At 39.9% G+C, this 25011-nt stretch overlaps 2 protein-coding genes across 2 annotated transcripts in view; one reads left to right on the forward strand and one right to left on the reverse strand.

Annotated features, from left to right (window-relative positions):
- The window catches only part of RPGRIP1 (RPGR interacting protein 1), a 39082-nt gene extending 18075 nt beyond the window's left edge, over nt 1–21007 (forward strand). Inside the window, exons 11-19 of the mRNA XM_056810013.1 lie at nt 6–157; nt 2330–2672; nt 4715–6417; nt 9628–9742; nt 12493–12596; nt 15253–15445; nt 16123–16207; nt 19408–19535; nt 20257–21007. Coding sequence (XP_056665991.1) covers nt 6–157; nt 2330–2672; nt 4715–6417; nt 9628–9742; nt 12493–12596; nt 15253–15445; nt 16123–16207; nt 19408–19535; nt 20257–20369 — 2936 coding nt within the window. The 3' untranslated portion in view covers nt 20370–21007. The remainder of the gene's footprint in view (nt 1–5; nt 158–2329; nt 2673–4714; nt 6418–9627; nt 9743–12492; nt 12597–15252; nt 15446–16122; nt 16208–19407; nt 19536–20256) is intronic.
- Nucleotides 20718–25011, reverse strand: part of SUPT16H (SPT16 homolog, facilitates chromatin remodeling subunit) — a 28411-nt gene continuing 24117 nt past the window's right edge. The window contains exons 23-26 of the mRNA XM_001368886.5: nt 24763–24892; nt 23727–23856; nt 22824–22901; nt 20718–22046 (exon numbers count right to left, since the gene is read on the reverse strand). Coding sequence (XP_001368923.1) covers nt 21901–22046; nt 22824–22901; nt 23727–23856; nt 24763–24892 — 484 coding nt within the window. The 3' untranslated portion in view covers nt 20718–21900. The remainder of the gene's footprint in view (nt 22047–22823; nt 22902–23726; nt 23857–24762; nt 24893–25011) is intronic.

The following is a 25011-nucleotide window of genomic DNA, read 5'->3' on the forward strand; positions in this document are numbered from 1 at the left end:
TCCAGGGACTAATGGAGAAGACTTTGGGACGCTGGATTACTGGATGAGGCTGAGAGTCCCCATAGCACACTGCCTATGGGCATCCAGTAAGCGACTGAAAGCCCAAGCTTACCTGTCTGCAAATGTGCTTGGGGCCAGGAAGGTTCAGCCAGAGGAGGTGAGGAGAATGGAGCTGTGGCCCGAGCCCATGAGAATAGCAGCAGTGTGAGAACTTATTTTCATATACTGTATTATTTTCTTAGCAAGGTGTCCTGGATTATAAAGGCTTAACATCAGTTCTTATATATTGGGGAGAATTCCTGCGCCAGGTCTTCCATATGACTCCATTTAGTCTATAGGTTTTTGCATTCTTTTTGTCCTAAGGAATGTGGTCCTTTCACAGACTTTGACCAACAGGAAAGTTCTGCAAGGGTACTTTTCTAGTATATGTGCAAAACTTCACCTGGCAGTTTGGGGAAGGGCTGAGGGTCTGATGGACCACTTCTAAATTGGCTGATGTCCCCTTCGATGTGTCTTGGGGGATTTTCAAGGGAGCAGCTGATTCATGAGCTCCCCAAAAGGCACCTAAGTACCAGGGCCAGGAGTTTCTTGAGACAATTTTAATTGTAAGAATAGCAAATTAGTCATCCAAATTCTCCTAACCTTAATCAAGCCTTCAGACCTCATTTGCAATTATGGCTCCCATTCAAACAAGACCTATTTTTGTCTTCGTCTTTCTTACACAATCCACTTTGCACATGGAACCCTGAGGAGTGTGACAAGGAAATCACTTTTAAAAGACTGATATATATTAATTTAAGGTCGCCAAGGAATTCAGCTATGTAATTCCTAAATGAAAACTCAAGTCAGCCGTCAACCTTTTATGGAGTTTTAATTACAAACAGGAGGAAGAAAGGAATTAGAGATAGAGAGATAGAGGTAGAGAGAAAGGGGAGAGAAGGGAATAGGGCTTAAATACCCCTTCTGTTTAGCCTGGGCCAAAAGGCCCAAGCCCTTAGATAGCTGGGGCAAAGAAAAGAGATCAGTCCCTATTACTCACGTGACCAAAATGGAGAAACAGTCTCAGAGCCCCCACCTTCAGCTTCCTTCAGGGCAAGCTTCTCAGAGCACACTGCAACCACTCCGACAAACTCCTCAAACCCCCACCCTGAGTCTTCAGACCCCTTCTCTCTTTAAGGAAACCATCCAAGTTGCCTCCCCTCAGTTCTCCCATCTACCAATCACTGTCCATCAATTTCCCTGTGCCAATGGAGGCTCTAGCTTAACCCAGGACCGCTCAGAGGTCTCTGGCTTTGCACATGTCTGTTGAAGGTCATATTTTCAAATAATTAAATCTTTGATCCTTTGCTACAGCCCTTCCTAAATCCTGTTAACCTGAGTAGGGTAGAGATTGGAATAATTAAATTTTGATCTATGCTGCAGCCCTTCCTCAATCCTGTTAGGACTGAGTAGGGTGGAGATTGATTCCAAGTATCTCCATTGTATCAATTCCAAAATCAATCATGGCTCAAAGAAATTCCTGTTCTATGCTTAAGCATAGGTTAAAGTCCTTTCCATTGTTCAGCAAAAGGTTTCTGTCCTAAAGTAATCTTAAGAAGGGAGGAGGGGGAAACTCCCATGCCAATGGGGTTCACATTCCAATAGCCAAGACCCACTATCAATAGGAAATTTTTCAAGTATGAAATTTCCCAATGGTGAAATTTCCAACATTTATAAGTCTAAGAAATTTTGAGGTTTACAGGAGGGATGAAACAATAGTAAAAAGTACTTTGAGCTTATTTGGAAAAAATATACTTTTTGGATACAAAGTGTGTATTTCCGTGTCCACCAGAAGGTTGCTCGAAGTGTGTTCCCTTGAATTTATCTTTTTTTGAAACTCTTAACTTCTGCCTTAGAATTGAAAGTATCTGTTCCAAAGCAGACAAGTGGTAAGGGCTTAGGCATTTGGGGTTAAGTGACTTGTATGGGGATCACACAGCAGCGAAGTGTCTGAGTCCAGGTGTTCTTCTTGGCTCCTGGCCTGGCACTTTATCCACTGGACTACCTATCTGCCCCTCCCTTGAATTGAGATGAGAGAGCTCCTTCCTTAAATCAGCCATCTTGTTTTCTCTTCTTGCTTGAACTTGCACTAAGTTCCTGAGTAGAATACCCCTCAGAGATGCTTTTCTAAGCCAAGTTTAAAGAATAATAAAGACATAAATAGGTCATTAGGTTGGTTGTCATCACCATCAACACGAAAACAATTCAAGAGATTGCACTCCTTTTGGGGCTAATCACAATTCCAGAAGCTCACCAGCTTTTCTACAACCAATGACTTGCCTCTTTCCAGTCCAGATCAGAGATTTTCAAGCTCAGGAATGTATTGTGGGTGGAAATCGTCAGGTGCTGCAGCCTCCGGAGCCGCCGTGTGGGGACACAGCCCAGCCCTTATGCCATCTACCAATTCTTCACCTTTTCTGACCATGACACACCCATCATTCCTGCCAGCAACCACCCCCACTTTGGTGATCGGGCCAGCTTCCCAGTGCACATGACGTTGGAACTGGATCAATATCTCAGGCAGACGGTCCTGTCTATTTATGTGTTTGATGACAATGAATCTGAGCTAGGCTGGTTCCTTGGCAAAGCTCAGGTACCTTTGCAGCCTCTTGCACAAGATAAAGCCATTCAAGGTGAGGGCTTGATGTTATTGGAGGTCTTTAAGAATCTCCTACCTATGTATCTTGAATTGCTTGCTTAAAACAATACAAGATAAATAGTTGCAAAAAAAAAATCCTTACAAATTGGTACAGCCACCAATTTAAATTTTTGATACAAAGTGACCAAAACTTGTTCAATTTCTTCTAATGATATGGAATTGTTTAAGGATTCTATTTCCTCTTTTGCTAATTTGGGCAATTTGTATTTTTTAAAATATTTATCCATTTCACTTAGATTGTCAGATTTATTGGCATATAATTGGGCAAAATAGCTCCTCATGATTGCTTTAATTACCTCTTCATTGGTGGTGAGTTCACCCTTTTCATTTTTGATACTGATTATTTTATTTTCTTCTTTCCTTTTTTAAAATCAAATTAACTAATACCCTACTTATTTTTTTTATGAAACCAACTTCTAATCTTATTTATTAGCTCAATGGTTCTCTTATTTTCAATTTTGTTGGTTTCTCATTTAATTTTTAGGATTTCCAATTTAGTCTTTAAATGAGGATTTTTAATTTGTTTTTGTTTTTTTTAAACCCTTACCTTCTGTCTTGGAATCAATACTGTGTATTGGTTCTTAGGCAGAAGAGTCATAAGGGCTAGGCAATGGGGGTCAAGTGACTTGCCCATGGTCACACAGCTAGGAAGTGGTTGAGATCAGATTTGAACCTAGGACCTCCCATCTCTAGGCCTGGCTCTCAATCCATTGAGCCACCCACCTGCCCCCTTAATTTGTTCTTTTTCTAGTTTTTTTGGTTGCATGCCCAATTCAGTGATCTGCACTTTATTTTATCAATGTAAGAATTTGGAGATATAAATTTCCCCCTAAGTACTACTCTGGCTGTATTGCATAAATTTTTATATGTTGTCTCCTCATTGTCATTCTCATTAATTAAATTGTTTCTATACTTTTTTCTTTGGCCGACTCTTTTTTTAGCATTAGATTATTTATCTCCAATTAATTTTTTATTTCTCTTTCCATGGAGCTTCATTGATTATAATTTTTATTGTGCTATGATCTGAAAAGGATGCATTTATTATTTCTGTTTGTCTGCATTGGTTGTGAAGTTTTTATGTCAGTTCTTTCCAGAGGTCTATCAGTTCTAACTTTTCTAAGATTTCATTCATGAAGTCACCGAAACTTTATAATAGTGCTTCCTAAGATTTTTCCTAGTCTAAACTTTGTTTTTCAGTCTGAGACTCACTTGCTTCTTCATACATGAGAATGAGTGGTGGCATCAAATCATTCCCTTTTTGCTTTCTTCACTTACAAACAAAAACACATCAAGACAAAAGTTGGGATTATCCTTTTCTCTAAATTCAATTTCTTAGCCAACTCTTAAGTAGTAGAACTGATCTCATTGCTTTCTACTCTCATCTTCCTGTCAGTAAACTAATCCCACCTCTCGCATGCACTAGAAGGAGCAATCTTCCTGAATGTAGCTCTGGAAAGAAGTATCTGGAAAGAGGTGTGTATGAGAGTTGGGGGGATGGTATCAGATAGCATTGATGCCAGCACCAGCTTGACTTTGCTGGATTTGGAGGCATTCATATCCTAGCTCTATTAATTACCTGTTTTGGACCTGTGTGTCCTTGATGAGATCACTTTACCTCTAAGCTTCTTATTTTCTCACCAACAAAGGAGGGGGTTAGGGATTAACTCCGAGGTCCTTTCTAGCTCTAAATCTGTAACACTAAAATACTTCTGTGTGGTCTGGTTAGTTAGTTATCAACATGGCCGACTATCTGAACCAAAGTTTCCCTCGGTTGGGATCCTAGAAGGCAACCCACTTGCCCTAACCTATTTTCCGGCCTGGAATGCTGAGATAGTTTCACTCCCCTTTAAATTCAGTAATGTGTAATGTAAATCCTGAGTGATATTTAGCCATCATTATCATGTGATGGGACTTTATTTTATTACCAATAAAATCTAGATCAGCTCATAACTGGAGGAAAGGACATAATGTTGAATGATCCAGACTTTGATACCTATTCATGTCTGTATTTTCCAGGTAACTTCATCCTCAGTGACCCTGTGGGGAAACCCAATGGATCCATTGAACTGAAATTGGATTGGGAGTCTCATTACCTATCCCAGGAGAGTTCTCTGAAGCCAGCAACCCAGACTGTTGAAAATTACAACAAGGCACCCCTGTCTGTGGACAACTACAAGGAAGCACCCTTATTTGTAGAAAACTACATCACGGCAAACCGGAATATAAAAGATTACAGTGAGGCACCCTCCTCCATGGAAAACAACAACGCAAAGCTGCCTAAGGAACGTGGCAATGAGGCACCCCTGTTTGTGGAATGTTACGATGAGGCACCCCTGTTGGAAGAAAATTATGAGGCACTTCTACCTACCAAAAATCACAATGAGGCAAATCTATCTATAGAAAATAATGATGAAGAAAAACTGTCTGTAGAAAATTACAAGGAGGCAAACCTGTCTGTAGAAGATTATAATGAGACAAACTTGATTACAGAAAGTTACAATGAGGCAAACCTGTCTATAGAAGATTATGAAGAAAACCTTCCTTTTGAAAATTACAACAAGGCAAACAAGTCTATAGAAAACTGCGACGCAGCAAATCTATCTATAGAAAGCTGTGACAAGGTAGAAAAACTCTACGAGACAAACCTGTTTGTAGAAAACTTTGAAGAGACAAACCTGTCTGTAGAAAACTTTGGGGAGACAAACTTGTATGTAGAAAACTTTGAGGAGACAAACTTGTCAGTAGAACAATGCCATAAGGCAAACCTGTCCATAGAAAACTGTGAGAAGACAAATCTGTCTATAGAAAACTTTGAGGAGACAAATCTCTCTCTAGAAAACTGTGAGGAGCCAAACCTGTCAATAGAGACAAACCTGTCTATAGAAAAATGCGAGGAGGTAGAAAAATGCTACAAGGCAAACCTGTCTGTAGAAAACTGTGAGGAGACAAATCTGTCTATAGTAAACTTCGAGGAGGTAGAAAAATGCTACGAGGCAAATCTGTCTGTAGAAAACTGTGAGAAGACAAACTTGTCTATAGAAAAATGCGAGGAGGTAGAAAAATGCTACGAGGCAAACTTGTCTGTAGAAAATTGCGCCGAGGTAGAAAACAGTGAGCAGGCAAACCTGACTATAGAAAAATGCGAGGAGGTAGAAAAATGCAACGAGGCAAACCTGTCTGTAGAAAACTGCACCGAGGTAGAAAACAGTAAGCAGGCAAACCTGCCTATAGAAAAATGCGAGGAGGCAGAAAACAGTGAGGAGAAAAACCTGGCTATAGAAAACTGCGAGGAGGAGGCAGAAAACAGTGAGGAGGCAAAGCTGTATGTAGAAAACTGTGAAGAGGTAGAAAACAGTGTGGAGACAAGCCTGGCCTTAGAAAACAGTGAGGAGACAAACCTGGCTGTAGAAAACCGTGAGGAGGCAGAACTGGTTGTAAAAAACAGTGAGGAGGAGGAGGAGGCAGAACTGGCTGTAGAAAACAGTGAGGAGGCAGAACTGGCTGTAGAAAACAGAGAGGAGGCAAACCTATCTATAGAAAACAGTGAGGAGGCAAACCTGGCTGTAGAAAACTGTGAAGATGCAAACCTGTTTATAGAAAATTACAATGAGATGCCCCTGTTGGTAGAAGATTATAAAAAAACATCTCAACCTATAGAAAAGTATAATGAGAAACCTATAGAGATTCCAGTTGAAGAAGAAAACATTTTATTTCACCAGGTAGGGAGCCCTTTACTTATTCTAGGAAGGAATGATGGAGAAAATATTATGAGGACTAGTATGAAAGAATATTTTGCATATAGTAGGTGCTTAATACAGGTGTTTGTCCAATCATTAATGAAAATACTTCAATGATGCCACTTAATTCAATAACACTTGTTCAAAACAAAACAAAACAAAACATTATGTGCCAGACACTGCTAGGTCTTGGGCTACAAAGAATGCTAGATAGTTTATGCATCTTAAGTTATTTGGAATAGGACTGCCTATTCCTGTATTTTGCTATTACACAGAAATGCTGCTGATTGCATGTGTTCATTTTGTATTCTATTATTTTATTGAAGCAATTGTCTAAATTAGGTTGTTTTGCTCATTCTTTGGGGTTTTCTAAGCAAACCATCATATAATTAGCAAATAGGGATCACTTTTATCTTCTTTTTGCCTACGTTTAATTCCTTTCTCTTCTTGCCTTTACTAGCATTTCTAGAACTAGTCAATAGCAAAGAAAAGGGACCATCTTTGCTTTATTCTTATATTTATTGGGAAAATAGAGACAAAAAGACAAAAGCAGAACAGTTCTTGTCCTTGAGGATCTCACCATGATGAGGCAGGGTGCAATATAAGAAAGTTAAATGCAAAATATATACAAAATAACTTATGGGAGGAAGGCAACTATTAGATAAGAACCGGTTTCCTGTACAAGGTGGCACTTGAAGTGAGCTTTGAAGGAAACCAGAAATCCTGTGAGGCAGAGGTAAAAAATGGGGCTATCTGTGAGACAGCCATTCAAAGGCATAATGGAAGAAGATAGTACATCCTTTCCTGAGAATAGCAAAGCAGGCCAGCTGTACTGAAATGTCAAATATGCAAGGGAGAATAATTTCGGTGAGCCAGCAGAAGGGTTGGTCTTTGATCTTCGATATAAGGGAACTTCTGGAGAAGAGTAGTATCATGTTCAGATTTGTTTTTTAGGAATGCTACGCAGGCAGTTCGGGAGAACTGCTGTGCTTCAGGAATTGGCCCTTTGTCAGTCACCACATATAGAAAATACACAGTGGAGGAAGGTGGGCAATTAGGAGGCTGCTGTAATAGTGTCTGCTGAAGGTGACGAGTTCCTGAACTGGTGTGATGCAGGGTGTGGGGAGAGCATCAGAGGGATACAAGTGCTATTGAGGAGACAGGACTGTTAATACTTAGCAATTCATTGGATGTGGGTGGTGAGGTAGAAGCAGTGGTTAAAGATGACACTTGAGGTGTGGTGAACCTGCATGCTTAAAAGGATGATGGAGACTTCAACAGAAATAAGGAATGAGGAAGTTAGGTGGGTTTCAGAAGAAAGACAATTCCATTTTGTATATGTAGAGCTTGAGATGTAGATGGAACATAGAGGGTAGAGAGATAAAGCGAGCAATTGATGATGGGACGAGTTCAGGCAGGAAATGGGGGCCAGATTAGTAGATCTGATAATTATCTGGGTAGAGATGATAATTGAACCTCATAGAAATTGAGGAGAGAGAGAAAGGAGAGAGACAAAAATTCAGAAATAGGACTGACTTCCAGGGTACAATGAAACAAAGTAGGGTTGGACATTGTCCAGCAAAGGGAACTAAGAATTACTCGGCCAGATAGGTAGCAAGGAAAGAGCATGAAAACCCAGGGAGGAGGGAATATCTAGGAAGGAGGGAGGCAGGTCAGCACAATTCTTTTGTTTTATTACAGAGAGATCATGCCCTTTGTTTCTTGGTTCCTCTGGGATAGAGAAATCACATCTAAAATTAATTTTTAGAAAATCAGTTTTTTAAGACATAAAAGTTGTGGAGGTTCGGATGGTTTCCGTTGCTAAGACAAATGAGTCTTACCTGCAAGAAATATAAAATAAACTTGTAGGTCTAAAAAGAAAGGAAAAGAAGCCTCAGGCTGAAAGCTATTTGAAAATAAAACATGGCAAGAAAGGAATAGAAAGAGAAATCTTAGTCTTAATTGCTTGATTAGAAATCAGGGGAAGGTAAGAATTTTGAGCAAAATTTGAGTGATCCATCCCCCAAAGCCTTATTCTCGGAGCTGAAGGAGAGACAAGCTGCCATGGTGGCTATATAATCAAAGTTGGTCATAGGTACTACACTTTTATTTGCATTTGGCATTTTTTAAAAGCTGTCTATTATATTGGGAGATGGGACTGTCCACTTCTGGTGACATATAGATCTTGGATCTTTAAGGGCATATATGTTCCTGGTTCGTTTGATGAGTTTGTGGTAACAAGAATTGGTGACTAAGCCAAGACAAACTATACTGTTCATAAAAGGATATGCCATATTCTCCTGCCTCTTTTTTTCAAATGTGTGGCTTGGGACTCCCAAGAGTTTTACTTGGACTTTCCCTTGAGGGGGAGGAACAAAAGAAAAGGGAATTCCTCTCTCTTCCCCCTCTCTAGTAGCAGCTATGGTATCTACGTCATTTTAGATTCCCTCCCCCCCCCATTCTTCCGTCTATCCTGGCCATCATGAGGGATCAAGGGACCCTCCAGGAAGCTCTGATCATGCATGCCTTTTTTTTTTAACTTTAAAAATTTTATTAATTAAAACCTATTTCCATATTATTCATATTTGCACTAGAACATGCATGTCTGTTAGCAAAGGGCCAGAACACATACATATTGAGCTCCCTCATCCCTGCTACAGAATTATCTTTCAGAAAAGAGAGAAGCCAAGTTTCCTAACAGAATTGTGCCTAGATCTGTGCATAAATACTTGAATGATCAGGACACAGAAAAGAGCAAAAGAATATATCGAGGGGCTGGGGATCCTTCAGGTATAATGGAAAACCAGGTGGGATCAGTCTGGAAAAGGCTTTTATGAAAAGAGAAGATAAGTTGAGAGAGTTCTGAAGAAGCCTAGAGAAGTGCTTTTTGTCTCTCTTTGTAACTCCGGGGCTTAGCGCAGGGTCTGGCACATAGTAGGCAAGAAGAAAGGGCCTGCTGAGTACTGCAATTCAGAGGAGGCAGAGACTGAAGACAGTCTCTTATGCCTGCTAACATGAATCAAACATGTACGTCTTGGAATATACAGTAACCTGATATGGCACCACCCTCCCCCCATCTCCAGCATTAACTGAGCACCTACTGCTTAGCTAGGCCTGTTTATAGAGCTGATGGCCCCAGAGGAAAGGAGCCTGAAGCCCTGCTGGCTGTACAGTGGTGCGTGTCTTTTTCAGGAGCAGATGAACATGCTGAAATCATCAGGCACTATTGACGATGCAGAAAAAGAGCCAGAGGAAGAGCAATGTTACATAGAAATAACGCAGGAAGAGCCTCCATCTCCTGACACTGGTATTGACTCTTTTAAAATCTAATTTTATCACTTGTTCCTTACCTGTTAATGAAACTCCTCCTTTCTCATCCTCTTCGAAACTGCTTTTACTAAAGGATAAAACAAAAATCCTCATGCTGTGGCAATAAATCTGATGGAGCTGTTTGTTAACTAATCATTTGTTTCGCTACAGGCCCTTCAATAAATAGTATGCTAATAGTAGTTATCCCCAAAGCCCTATGAAATACTGTAATGGGAGGAGTAGAAGGGGGGGAATATGTTTTCTAGCTAATTACAGGACCATATTCATCATAGGATTGTAGTTTAGAAGCTGAAAGGTGCCTTAGAGAGCACTGAGTAGAACTGAGACTCAGCTTACATACTTCCATATAGAAAAGTTATATACTTATGGGACAAACATAATTTCTAAATAAAGCCTTCAAAAGAGAATTGCAGATAGAATTTTTTTTTCTTACTTGTAAGAAACAAGCTCCTCTGTACCATGGTCCTCTTCTTTCCAATACTGAGTACTCAGTTTAGGAAATTATCTCAAGGATACCTAATCTTGGATTTTAGGCATTCATTATTTATGCCATTGGCAATTACCCTACAATATCAAATTACTTACTCTTAGGGTATTTCCCAATAGGCTACATCTACATACATGTTTTCGTTGCTTCTTCCTTTCCTCCTTGCTTCCTCCCTTCTTTCCTTCCCTTCTTCCTTCCTCCCTTATTTCCCTCTCTCTCCTTCCTTTTCTTTCTTTCCTTCTTCCCTCTATCACCTAAGTGTTAGTTCAAAGACAGAAGAGTAGTAAAGGGTAGACAATTGGAGTTAAGTGACTCATTTAAGTTCACACAATGAGGAAGTTTCTGAGACCTCTCTATCCACTGTGCTACTGAGCTGCCCCTACATGTACTTTCCACATTTCTTTGAATCTGCTTTGCATTCACTGGCTTTCTATTCATGGAGAATATGATAGAGATAAATGATAATTCAAGAAGACTGGGGACCAGCTACTTCATTCTTTTTTAAAATATAATGCAGAGAATATTAACCCTTTGTGGGTAAGGAGGTCTGTTTCATTTTCGGTTTTATATCTGAAATGCTTATCATAATAACATCTTGCACATAGTCACTTCATATTTATTGACTTGAATTAATTAAGCAGACCAAAGCAGAACTATTATTTCCTTTTCATATTCTTTGCAACAAATCTCTTTCCCTTGGGTCTCAGATGATGAAAAATGGCACTTCTCTTTGTACCAACAGAACAAATACATTGGATATGAGCCAAAAACCTGAAGATTGGTCCTAGAAGAGAAGAGCTAGCCTTAGACTCAATCAATAAACATGCTAGGCTTTGAAAATAAAAGGACAAAGTGAAACAGTCTGTCTCCTTGAGGAGCTGACATCCCAGCTGTGATACTATCTGGGTGTGGGAAAGTCACCTAATCTCTGTTTTCTGGGCAATAAAATGGGGATATTTTTGTTACCTACCTCAGAAAGGTGTCTGTCGTAAATCATGAAGTGTGTAGAAATGTGAGTAGAGTAGTTGGGGGGAGGCTTCCTAGTACAGTGGAAAGGAGTATTGTCTCTAGAACCCAAGAACCCGGATTCAGGTCTCAGCTCTGTGGGATAGAGATTTCCTCCCTGAGTTGCACTGGACAAATCCCTGTGATCTAGTTCTCAGTTTCCTCATTTGTAAAAGTTGATAGTTGAAGATGATCTCTGCAGTTCCTTTCAGCTCCAGAGCTATGATCCTAAGATGCTATGAGCCTATATTATTGTTGCTTTGATTATCATAGAGGTATTATAGGCAAGATATAGTGCTTGTTGCAAAAAGAAGCAGTTTGTATTGAACACAAAATAGCTGATCTTGTTAATAATGATCCATTGATTATTATGGAAGGTACCATCGAAGAAATAGTCCTTGTTTAAGCACATATCTGCCTCTAGTTTCATAGGAAACCAATTTATCTGAGCCTTCTTGCCCTGGGACTCTGAATACTTCAGGGTAGAGCTTGAACAAGGCATTTAAAAAGCCTTGGGCGGGGGCAGCTGGGTAGCTCAGTGGATGGAGAGCCAGGCCTAGAGACAGGAGGTCCTAGGTTCAAATCTGGCCTCAGCCACTTCCTAGCTATGTGACCCTGGGAAAGTCACTTGACCCCCATTGCCTAGCCCTTATCACTTTTCTGCCTTGGAGCCAATACACAGTATTGACTCCAACACGGAAGGTAAGGGTTTGAATAAAAAAATAAAATAAAAAGCCTTGGCAAGATTTTAGAAATGTATCCCTGGGTGTGACTATTGACTGGAGGCTTCACTATATCATATGAAACTTGGCTCATTATAAAATAAATACCAATGTGAAAGAACAATTTCCTGTCATGGGAAATACATTTGTTTATTTTAAAAAGTGATAAAAGTGCCTGCATCTCGGTACAGGTAGTTGCCTACATGTTTGCAGCCTCTACTTTTGACATATTGCCTCTCCTGACCTTTGTCCTATTCTGGAACCTCTACTGAAGGATTTTTCCTTCTCGTTTCAGAAATATGCCTATGATGGTTGGGTAAGTTTCAGAATAAGCAAAAACTCTGGGAAAAGAGGCTCTATTCTATGTTTCTGCAAAATAGAGTTCATTTCTGGATGCTAGGACCTTCTGACTTAAAATCAGGGAATGGGCCAAAGTAATGTGTCCTGGGCTTCTCTCTTATTGGGAAGGGGGGGGTGTTTCTGTCAGAGATATAACTACGTCCTTTTCTCTAGAGGTGGACCAAGCTTTTGAACAAGCTGACGAAATCAGTGAAGCACAGACTACAGACAGTGAAGACATCATAGTGACTCCCCTGACCCAGAAAGGACCTAAGACAGTAAGTCAATCAGGAGGTGACCAATAGGGGTGAGACAAGATGATCAACTTTGAGAATGAGTTACCTTTAAGGAAAGGGATCAAAAAACAGTTGCAGGTTCTCCTCATTTGGTATGGTGGATTGGACAGCCCTGACTATGTTACCCTGGCTCAGTTACTTCACTTCTCAATGTTCTTGGCAGCTTGCTAAGGACTCCTAAGTTGCAGACAAGGTGCTGATGTGTTGGTACAGGGAGTTTCCCCATCCAGTTTCTTGTGGCAATGAAATTGCAGGTGGTCTAGTTTCTATCCTAAAAATGAAAAAGTCACAGGATCTCCAGAACTGCAAGGGTCCCTTAGGAGGCATCTAGTTCAGTTCCATGTTAGTGGAACATCCACATGACTTAGTCAAAGTGGAATTAGGCTGCATTAGAAATCTAGTGTGCTACTTACTGTGTGCCAAAATAATGATTTCATTTTATTAAATGAACTATTTACCTACAAGGGTAAAATACCTATAAGGATTGAGCTATTGCCTTTTTTTTTAAGTCCTTACCTTTTGCCTCATTGGTAAACCTATGGCACATGTGCCAGAGCATGCTGGAGAGGGTTGCTCCCCTCCCCCTCTCCACACCTGAGGGCATTTCTCTCATCACCTGCCCTCTGTCCAACAGCCCAATGGGAGAGCTTCCTCTCTCCCCTGTCTAGGATGAGGCTGGGGGTGTGGGGGCTCACATGCAGCATGAGGGTGCAGTTTGGGCACTTGGTCTCTAAAAGGTCCACCATCACTGGGCTAAGCAATCAGCTTTAAGTGACTTGCCTAGGGTAACACAGCTAGAGTGCAATCAGATTTGAATCCAGGTCCCCTCTGCTCCACTGTTACCTAGCTCTCCTGATCTTACTCCTTTTTACTTCCACTCTGCACCAAATGGAGAACAACTCTAGTCCAGAGGGTAGCTCTGGATCTCTTCCAGGATTCTGGGATTTCCCCAGTAAAATTCCAACACATGTTTATATACATATATATGATCATATCAGAAATATAAACTGGCACAAAAAACTAGAACAAAAAATGGTAAAGAAAAGAATTGTCATATGGACAAGGGTTTATGAACACATCTGTTCTATTAGATTAAAAAAATAGATCAGCAAATAACTATTACTATGAGCCTTGTGCAAGAGTATGAAATAATTTTACTAAGAAGGACCTTTCTATCGAAGATGGTATTCCTTAAAAATTAGTTTTACCTGTATTGCTTCCATCAGTCTTTTGTTAGAACTCTGCCTTGGCCCTCAGTAGACTGGCAATCATCTGGGTTCTCACGAGGTAGAAAGGAGGACAATTCAAAGAGTAAGCTCCCTTGTTTAGCAGAGATAAGAGATAGTAAGTAGGGGATGTCATTGTTGGGAAGAGTAGGATGATTTTTGGTATTGAAACAAATGGTGGGTTTAGAAAAGTGGGATTTGCATAGAGAAAACATTTCATTTCTGCCTTCAGTGTTACAGATTTCAAAAGGTGGTTGGAAAGTAGATAATAAATACGCACTGTGTTTTTTCTTTTTTTAAATTCTTACCTTCTGTCTCATCAATACTATGCATTGGTGCCAATACAGAAGAGTGGTAAGGGCTAGGTAATAGGGGTTAAGTGACTTGCTCAGGGTCACACAGCTAGGAAGCATCTGAGGCCAGATTTGAATCTAGGACCTTCCATCTCTGGGCCTGACTCTCAATTCACTAAGCCACTCAGCTGCCCTCCTCCCCCATTGTGCTTTTCTAAATGAAGTGTAAGATACTACTATTATCAATCACATTTTCTCCAAATGCTCCAAATGGGAAAATGATGGAGCACCAATTGTTTTTATTACATTTGAGAGCCCCATTAATGATATACACAGTAATTCAAAAGAGATAAGTGTAACCATCTGGACCCGAAGAACAAAATGGATCAATAAATGAATATTGCTTGGACTGATTTTCAGATGAGTGAGGGCCATTTTGCATTAGTCCATTAGCTGTGGGTGCTGGATATCTTGGATAAGAACTGAGCTGGGCCTAGAATTTAATAGGAAAGTGTGTTTCCTGATTGGGAAAATTGTTCAGCATTTTCAATTATTTCAAGCTATTCCCTACCTATCTTTTTTAATACCAAAATTTCCCCAGCGATGCTATATGTCTGAATCATGGGGGGCCGTGATCTCAGGAAAATAAAGAATTGGGAATTGAAAATAAAGAATTGACGGGCAACAAAAAAAATGGACAGTGAGTATAAGAAGTAGGCTAAAGCATATTTACCAGTGATGACTGTATTGTAGCCAAAGGGGGAGAATAAATTTCCATGTCGATTGTAATGTTTAAAACCTTGAATCTATAATGACAAGACAGTTTTTATTGGAAAAATATTTTAAAAATCTACCAAACCAGAAAGTTTTCTCAATCATCCCTTGATGTGAAAGTAACAAGAAAATACTTCGTAGGGGGAACGATTAACCGGTCGGGGACATAAAACTTTCAGGTTTTGTTTATAGCTTTCCTATACCACTTGTCAGGGCCATAGGTTTGCCACTTGTAAACCGGAAGCGATACCATGGGTCTGCTACAGGGCACAGAAGGCTGTTTGTTACCAGATACAGAATGCTAAAGCAAACAAAGAAACAGACACTTTTCCTTTTCCTTGCTAGAATTCTGACAAGATTTGCATTGAAATTGTGTCTCTGGCCTTTGACCCTGAGGCTGAAGTGATGTCTGATGAGAGCATCCAGCAAGTGTATGTGGAGTACAAATTTCATGATCTGCCCTTGTCAGAGACGGAGACACCCGTATCCCTTCGGAAACCCAGAGCAGGGGAAGATATCCACTTTCACTTCAGCAAAGGTAAAGCCCAGCCTTCTCATTATTCAAGATACCCTTTGTCAGGGATTCTATGAATTCCACTGAAGAGAACACTGACAAGAGGCTCCGACACAGAACCTTTTCCAATTTGTCCTGAAGGATTTCAGGGTCTTTTTCAGGTCTTAGATTCAGTGGGGGGGGGGGGGGGGGCAGGAAAGGAGGGATCTATAACATCAGATTACCATGACGACCCATCGTCCCCTAGGGGTGCTCCGGTCTAGACTATGGCCGGAGCAAAATCTGATATCCTCCAGATCCCACGGCTTCTCCTGAGCATTCCTAGGAATTCCCTGTGTCCTACATCTTTACAGGGACAGTTTGGGAGATGCTTCTGGCTTTTTGTTCTACAAGAAGCAAGGTGATATATTCTTATCGGGCAGTCATGGGAAACAGAAGGAGGAGGAGGGTGTTTAGTCTGGATACATAGAACAGCCAAAGTGCAGGGAGGAGTGGTGGAGGTATTCAGGAATGACAAAAACAAGGTCACAGACATGTCCTTGAAACCATCTCTGTCCAAGAACAGGGACAATTAGACACTGCAGGGTTTGGGGGTAACTAGAAGCTGCTGGTCACAGCAGGGTAGGGACCCACAGTTTCCCAGGGGTGGAGATGACCAAAGTGGAAGAGATCACTCATGTTCCCCTTGCCTTTGTATACAGTGATAGACCTGAACCCAGTGGAACACCGAGACCGAAGGAAGTTTCTCTTTTCTATGCTTCAAGAAAAGAATCCTGAGCAGAGGCAGTAAGTGTCTTAGAGAATGGAGCCTAGGTCTTACGCTATTGGATATATAGGGGGTCCCAAAAGTCTAAACATAGGGTTTTTTTAAAACTCTTAGTATCGTCTAAGACAGAAGAGCGACAAGGGCAAAGCAATTGGGCTTAAGTGACTTACCCCGGGTCACATAACTAGGAAGCATCTTGAGATCACATTTGAATTCGGGTCCCCCTGACTCCAAGCCTGAGGCTCGAGCCACTGTGCTCCCTAGTTGCCCACCCGAGTACGGTTTGAAGCCTGGAATAGCTTAAAACTACACTCAAGACACTTTCAAGTTTTTATTTTCTTTGGATTTCCATGGTTCCTGAAATCTGAGGATCAAGAGATCACATCTCCGCTTGGCTAGGTAGCCCAATCACTGGATGTGGATGGCTCAGTATTTGAATATTGATAGGGTATCCTACAAGCCAGCAACAGGTTGGACCCCTCCTTCCTTCAAGTTTTGTTCCAAGGCAGTTTAATCTGCCCAACAAATAATTCTGATAGCCCACAAATATTCTTCCTATATTTTTCTATTTAAGTTTCTAAAATATGTATATTTCTTCCTTTGTAGGTTTAAAAAAAAAAGCATTTGTAAACTTACTAATCATTAACATCGCCCCTCATATAAAATGAGAAGTAAAAACCTTGTTTGTGAAACACTTGAGAATGAGGGACATTCAGAGGCCACATATATGGAGGTTTTTTTCCATTAAGATGGTGATTTAGAACAGCTGCTGCAGACCACTGTAAAAAATATTTGATACTATTACTAAAAAAAAATGGAGAAGCCATAACAACCTATATGCCTTCTTTATTATCTCATAAAATGTTTGAGAATGATCTATAGATTGTACATCTCCTTGATGAAAATGAGAATGGAATAAGCACTTTCACAAATGATTTTATGCAACAGAGCACACATCCTCACTGTCACACAATTACCTGAAAGGTATAGGGAATACAAGATCCTGCCATTTATTCTTATAAAAATATTCAGTGCAAAAGATAATCTTAAAGGCTCTCTTCCCAAAAGTCATCTCCCATGCATAAAATTGTAATTATAGGTACTCTTCTCACACACACACACATCACTTTGAGATAACACTTATCAGTGTCAGTGGTGGTATAAAATGAGGAACTAGATGCTTGTGAAAGATGTTATGGAGAATAAACTTCAAGTCCTAATGGAATATGGATCCCTCAATGGTAGCAAAGTTCTCCAGATTACCCTTGTTTGTAGATAATATTGTATTGACTTGCATCAAGGACCTGAAGTCCTTCTCAAAGGTTTGGCACCTTAAGAAACCTGCCTAAAATTCTATACAGGAAAACATGAATGAATTAAACATGTCTCTCCAGACATTCATTTGGAAGTTTGCTCATTGTTCTATCAGTGCATATATCTCGGGTTAGTTATTTTATAGATGGACAAGAATTCATTGAATTAAAATGAGTAGGCAACTTTGCATTTGGAAAACTGTAGAGGGCTTTCAACAATCCTAAACTGCTTGAGGCAAGAGATTTTTTTGAAGAGAATGGGTTATAACTGAGAAGGAATTAAGGAGTCACTGTGGATTGAAGACTTGGCTCGGTGGACTGGTCTGTCTAAAAACGCCAACAAAAGGTTGAGAGAGCACTGTACTTACCTTCCTACCAAATAATATCAAGATTCTTCTAGTGATGTAAAATAGCTGGGAATCATGGAATACAACAATCTCTGAAGAATAAAAGATGTGTGTAAATATCTTCATCATTTAGGGCTTGATGCAATAAGCACATCTTGTGAACAGGAGCATCTGAGGGATCGTATGACCCACAGGAAACCTATCTTCCATTTCTTCTAAAGGGACTGGAGGAGAGCATGGTGGGCCAAAGCAAGCTAAAGAGTATTATATTGCCAATGGCATGTGTGCAAGAACTTCTAACAAAGTCTGATTGGAAAAGGAAGTGTGGGTCATGATTGTGAAAGAAATGAATAATGAATAACTTGGTACATGTGGAATGTTAAAATGCTTGGAGGAAAACTTGAAGTATGTGTCTTGTTCTCCTTATTTTGGAATAGGTGTAACTCTTCTGTTTTTTGCTTTGACCACTATTGCTATGAGATGCTTTGATCTCTAGCCTACTCCTCAAAATGCTGACTGATACCAGCCACAACCATGAAAGGCTGAAGGTGAGGAACTTTGAGCTTCAAATGACTAGGACGATCTCCTTCAGAGGGCAGCACTGCAAGAGAAGTTCTTGAGGACCAGAAAAAAGGAAAAGAAGCAAACAAATTTAGCTAACTGGAATACTTTTTGTCAGATTTTTTTTGGTTCTTAAAATTTTATTGCAATTTTGGAAAAATAAGAGTAAGCTTATGCAGATATGTCTATATGAGTCACACTCTAAGAGGAAATAAATTCATGGTTCTCTTTTATAGGTCAAGGCTGAGATTGTCACATCTTAAATTTTTAATTTCCTTCTATCAAACTTTATACTATCAGACAGTGTCTGGAACCCGATAAAACTCAAATATAGTTGTCTTTGCCTAGCCATTAGGTTGAGAAGCACATGCTTCTACTCTTACTTCTTTATCCTGTTTCCTCTACCCTGCTCAGTTTGAATATCTTGTTCTCATCCTGATGAAAGTATTTTGTTTCCAGTTGGCATAGAGATGGGAGGATGAATGCTATATAAAACTGAGTTATTATTAAAAAACACATCTTTCTCTAGCCCTTCTATCTTCTGTCATATTCTTTCTACTACTGAGCCAGGACATAATGGATGTATTGGGGGACAAGGGGGTGTTGGTCCTGGCACTGTCATTAACCAGTTTGTATAAATAATCATTTAGCCTTTCTGGGCAATTTGTTGTTTTGTAAAATTATTTCCAAGGTCTCTATCACTGTTGAGTCTGGTCCCAATTCCTGTCCATTCTTTGTTCTTCCTTGAACCTCTCCTTAAGATGGTATTTTGTGGGTTTTTTCTAACCCTGAAAGAGAATCATTGATAATGTTAAAAAAACAAATGACAGTGCTTGTCTCAATCCTTAACTGTCCCCGAAGAGGTCACTGTGTTTCCCATTTCCTGTTAACTGGGAGAGGGTAAGAAAACTGATCCATAAACATAGAATGATAGATTTAAAAAAAATGTCAAGCTTGTTACAATGAATGCCATCAAATGGAAATAATATTCTTCTTTAGGTTGAAGTTTATAGTGGTGAGTGATCCTGAAGAGCAAAAGAATGAATGTCAAGAAGTAGGCTATGCTTACTTGGAACTGTGGCAGATCCTGGATACAGGAAGAGACATTTTAGAACAAGAGATAGACAGTGAGTAAACTTACTTCAAGGCATTTCATTAATGAACACATTTTCATCTTTTGCCCTGACAATTACAATTGCAAAGTTGGTGGGATGCTACTTAAGCTTAAATTTTTTTTGTTGTCATTTAATTGTAACTAACTCGGAGTAAAAAGAGGATGGAACTTTAAAGACAGAAGACTTGTGTTTGAATCCAAAGTCTCATACTTAGCAGGTATATGAACCAGGGTCAAGTTTCTTTACCCCTGAGCCTGTTTTCTCAACTGGAAAATGGGGATAAATACCTGTAGGGCCTTAGACTGCAGTAATAAAGACTAAATGAAATATATATGAGAGACAGAATGCCTGTTTTTATCCTTAAAGCACTATATAAACATAAAACTGGTTTTTTCATTAGTTCTCAAGGAGACTGAAGGGCAGCATGACTAACTGAAGTTGGGTATAAATCCAGAAAGACCTGGATTCAAATCCTGACACACATAATGGCTGTTCTGCTAGATAAGTCACTTAACCTCTTGGGGCTCAAGTTTTGAGACTACAAGGCAGATGCTGATCTTCACCAGTAATGGAAACTCTTCTTTGGGAGTTCCTGACTCCACTAAAGAAATCATAGGTCCAGGGCCCTGTCCCTTAAGGTGATTAAGCTACCAACCGTACTCACTGACCCTTAGCTCCCAGAAGGTGAAGAAAATCTAACCCTGAACTCTTTTCATGTTTTCTCTCACATTAGTCGTCAACCCTCAGGACAATGCCACCTCCATTGGAAAACTGAAAGTGTCCCTTCAAGCAACTGATGCACTCCACGCCATTTTCAGGGAGATGAATGAAGATATGCATTTGTGATGAAGCAGATGCAAGGGGCCTCTTATCTAGAACTGAATATATATCACAGTCATTTTGAGGGGACCATTGTAAAAGCCTGCTTACAAAGTGCTTTGCTATTCCACAGATTTATAACCCTGTACATTTTAAGTAGTGATGTCTGGTGTCTCCTTCGCTATCATGGAGAAAACTAGACTCATTGTTATCTTTGTCTGGTACCAACTTTATAATAACTTTTGCTATCTGTTCAAATATGGCTCCTGCAGTACAAGGTCTTGGTCCTTTATTAGGTGAGAAAGCAGATTGAAATTTGCTCATGACCTCTTTCAGGCTACTTTGGAAACTGCACAAAAGAACTGTCACAAGAGGTGAACTTACAAAAAAAAACACATTTTATTCATCTTTTAGTTCTTCCAAAGTTGAAAATATCAAGTCCTACTGCTAAGGAGAAAAAACAAATAAAACAAAAAGTTCCCCTCTCTCTCCTAAAGTCACAGGACACAGAATAATCTGTTCTGGGACGGGTGAGTGCAGAGGACTAGGAGGGGGAGATGGCAAGCAAAAACCCCTCCCAAATACTTAAAAACAAAAAAACCTGTTCAACAGAAACTGTGATAAATACAGGACAATGCAAGACAAGTAAAAATGAAGAACAGTGACCAGTGGCTGTGTTGTCTTTCTTTCCCCTTTCCTTTCCCTGAAAGAATCTTCTAAGATACTGATGAACTTTTCTTATCCAGAACTGTTTTTGATACGAAATATCCCTCTTAATTTCATTAGGAATTGAATGAGGCACAACTATTCCTTCTTGGTGAGAAGTTGGTACAGAAAAATGGCATTTTTTCTCTTGCCCACCCATTTATGAACTATGAAAAAAGTGTGATAGTGAGGCAGGAAAGCACAGCTTGTCTCATCTTTGGAGACAGGAGGACTTTGCATGAGTTGAGGGAGGGAGGGAGATCAACAATTATTGATTAAATTTGCTGCATGTAGCCTTTAGACACTGCTGAACACCCTCAAAAAGAACCTTTTCTGAGTACTGCAAGAACTGGGAGTGGGGGAGAGGGGAAGGGAAGAGGAGGTTATGGCAATAGGCTGGGACAGGAGAGACTGAGCAATGCCCTATATACCACTCTATAAAAAAGGATACCTTTGAGCTGCCACAGAATTTGTGGCTCAGAACCCAAGTCCCTTAGAAATGGGTTACTTTATAGGTATCATAATCGGAAGCCAACAAGGTCTTCCTGGCAGAGGACGACAGATAAAAAGAGAAGGAAACTATATTAATAGCTGATGCCTCTGGCCTTCAAGAATACCTCTTCCTATGGCATCTGTGTGGGGTCATTGGTGAACGTCGAGGTCTCAGGATATGTAGGCTGGTGGGGCCTGGAATTCACTGAGTAGATTGGTCCATACAAAATGGCCCCCAAACCCATGAACACAAATGGCAAAAAAGTCAAAGAAAACGAAGGGAAAAATACAGTTTCTATGTCATGTAAAATATTCAGGGGTTGGCTGGAGGAAGAAGATATTATGGGGTGAAAGTTCAAGTCTACTTCCTCTTTTTCTTGGGTGGTGCAGAGCTGTGTCTGGAGCCACGGCTGGAGCCACGGCCTGAGCTATGCACAGAACCCTTTCTTTTCCGGCTCATGCTCCGGCTTTGTTCCTCCTCTTCTTCATATCGGCTCTCACGGTCAGCTGGGAAGAAAAGGGAGGTGACTATCAGTAAATTTTGTAGTAGAGCCTCAAGTTCCAGATAAAACTATCCTGAATACACACTGCTAAGATAGAGCCCAATACTCCCTTAACATAAGCTTTGTCCCTGTACCCCCTCAGCCAGAGAGGCTGCAGTGCTTGGAGTGGAGGACTCCTGGCTTAGGGCTTCACCTGGCATTGTTATCCATTATCCTCTTGTCAGGGAGTCTATTTTGCATAACGAGAATTTATATAAAACAAGAATTAGCCTTTCCAAACTCAGAAACTACTCCTGGGGAAATTAAGTGAAACACATGATTTTGGTGCCTAACAGAGAACATGCTTTAGAAAAATCTCCCTCAATTACTAGGTAGGACTGAAAGCAAAACTCAGGATTGGCTTTGTGGAGGGATTTGGTACAGGGAAATTCCTGATTATATAACTTCTCTTGAAGGTTGTCTGGTTCTTAGTTTGAAATTGTACTGAGCCTCCTGCTGGTCTAGGTCTCTTAGATTTACTTTAGATGAGGAATGACAGAGAATTCCTATTGGTTGATAATCTGGACCATAAACCTAGGCCAGCCAAGTTGCAGGCTTGGCTTAGTAAGAAAAGGATCTAGCCAGATATATTATTATCCCTATAATATTTGTAGACAATTTCCAGACACATATTCTCCCCACCCTAATGCTCATTAATGCTTGCCACTCTCAGTAGGTTCTCTTTACTAACATCACAATGTTACACAAGAAGTTTGTGCCTCCAACATTTTTATCAGTTCACCTTTTCTTGCTTCTTCCTCTAGTTCATCCCAGTCTTTTCCACTTTCTTCTTCACTACCCAGTGACTCCTTGGAATAGTCTGGAACAGAATATTCAGGTTTAGTTAGCTGGTTTAGGGGATTCAGGAGCCAGGGCAGGTTTGACAAGGTTTTCTTTTTTAGCAAATGAAATTTATAATGAATGAAAGATTCTAAGGGTCTAAAAGGTTAGGCAAGAAGGAAAGACAAAAGAAAATAAATCTGTTTCTCTTAGTGTTCTTGCTCCTACTATTTTATGTGCTTTTTCGATTACCCTCAATTATGACATTTCTGCTCAATCCTAATACCTTATCACAAAATTTCACCCGGTAGGACCTGGGATACAACCCAGACTTGGGCTTGGAAAAGAAGTGGGATAAACAAAGGGAGGGGAAGTTAAAACTAGGACAAAAAAAGTATGCCACGATTGGTGACTTAACAAGAAGTAGGGCTAAGACAGAAGAGGGTAAAAAAGAAACTAGTGGGCTGAGCCTAAGTAATAGTACAAGGATGGGACAGTAAGGCTAGACTGGGAGTTGGCAAATGGATGAGAATAAGATGGAAGTATGCGGAAAGCTGGAAAATAGAACATAAGGAAATAGGAATAGAAAGTACAAAAATCAGTCACAGGTTACTAATTTAATGAATAGCATAAAATTGTGAGTGCAATTCTTTAACAAGTACCAACACAGGCCCTGTGTCTTAAAGATCAGAGACCTAAATCTCAAATGTAGTCAAACAATGCTTTAGCATGCCTTCAAGATGGAATTTGAAAAGGAGTGGATAAAATTATTTGAAATAACCAAGACTGGCAGACTATTGGATTGAATTACCTTATAGTTCAAATCCAATGATAGTGCCTTAGAAATAACCTTAAAGATACATACCAGATTCCTCTGCTTCTGAGGAATAATCTTCATCACTATCCTCCTCCTCTTCTTCATATTCATCCTCCGAAGGATTAAAAGTTTCATCTTCAATTTCAGACTCTGAGTCTCCCACCTCAGCATCACTACCCTGATATAGAAATAACAGAGCATGGTAAGAAAGCATTTCATATTTTTTAGTTTTGATCAATAATTTTGTGAATCCTTTCAAAACAATGATTCTAGTTCTTCCATTTTTATGCAAGGAAACTTGAGGTAAAGGTTAAGGGGCCAAGACCACTAAAGTCAATGTAAAATAGTGTTATTTGTACTAAGTTCACAGATTCATATATGATTAAAGACTAGAAAGAATCTCAGAAATCTAATCCAACCTTTTTTATTCATTAAGTCATATACTTGGGAAATTTGAAAAAATATCCTACTACTTCTCCAATTCTGAAAACAGTTTCTTTTTTCCATCAGGTGAATGAAAAACTGAAAGACCCGTTTTCAGAGATGATGCTGACTGTGGTACAGACGATGATTTTTAGAAAATAGTTTCTTATGAGTGCCTAAATGTTCTCTTTAGACCAAAGGTATTTTGAAAGCGAACACCCCCCCCCCATCATTCAGAATATGCCTATTTTTGTGATTTGAAAAAAACAAAACACAGTGGTGACATGATACTGCAGAAAAATACTGGATATGAATAAAGTCAAAGGATTTGGATCTGCACCTCAGTTCTGTGACAAGTTAATTTCTCTAAGCTCCAGTTCCTCAAATGTAAAGTGGAGATAATACATGTGATAATAAAACTAGTTAAATTTATCTACAGCTATACAAATGTGTGCTATTATTTGACCTATGATTTACCTGGAAGGCTGATTAGGGAAGAGTGGTCCAAACTTGACATTGTTCTCCTGACTTCCTCCTCTCAAGTGGGTCTGGTCTTTTTTGCTCATATGTCAATCTCCATTCCCCCATCCATCCAAAAGGTACTGGGCAACCTTGTACACTTCAGCCACTGACCTGTTCCTGAAACCCTAAGTTCACATACCTCACCTTCAGGCTCCAAGAAAGACCAGCCACCTTGTTCAAAGAAGCCCTCAGGGTCATCCACAATAGTCTTCATGATTTTGGTCCAGTTGAGGGACTGTACTCCTTCAGTGTACTTCAGGTCACAGGAACTAAGGAGTTATAGAATATCAAAACCAGTACTGTATAAAGCCCTTGAGAATTATATCTTTAGTCACTAACATAACCAAATATGTACATATATACAAAAATATGTACACATGTACACACA

Source organism: Monodelphis domestica, chromosome 1, assembly GCF_027887165.1.
Source record: "Monodelphis domestica isolate mMonDom1 chromosome 1, mMonDom1.pri, whole genome shotgun sequence".
NCBI classification, from domain to species: domain Eukaryota; kingdom Metazoa; phylum Chordata; class Mammalia; order Didelphimorphia; family Didelphidae; genus Monodelphis; species Monodelphis domestica.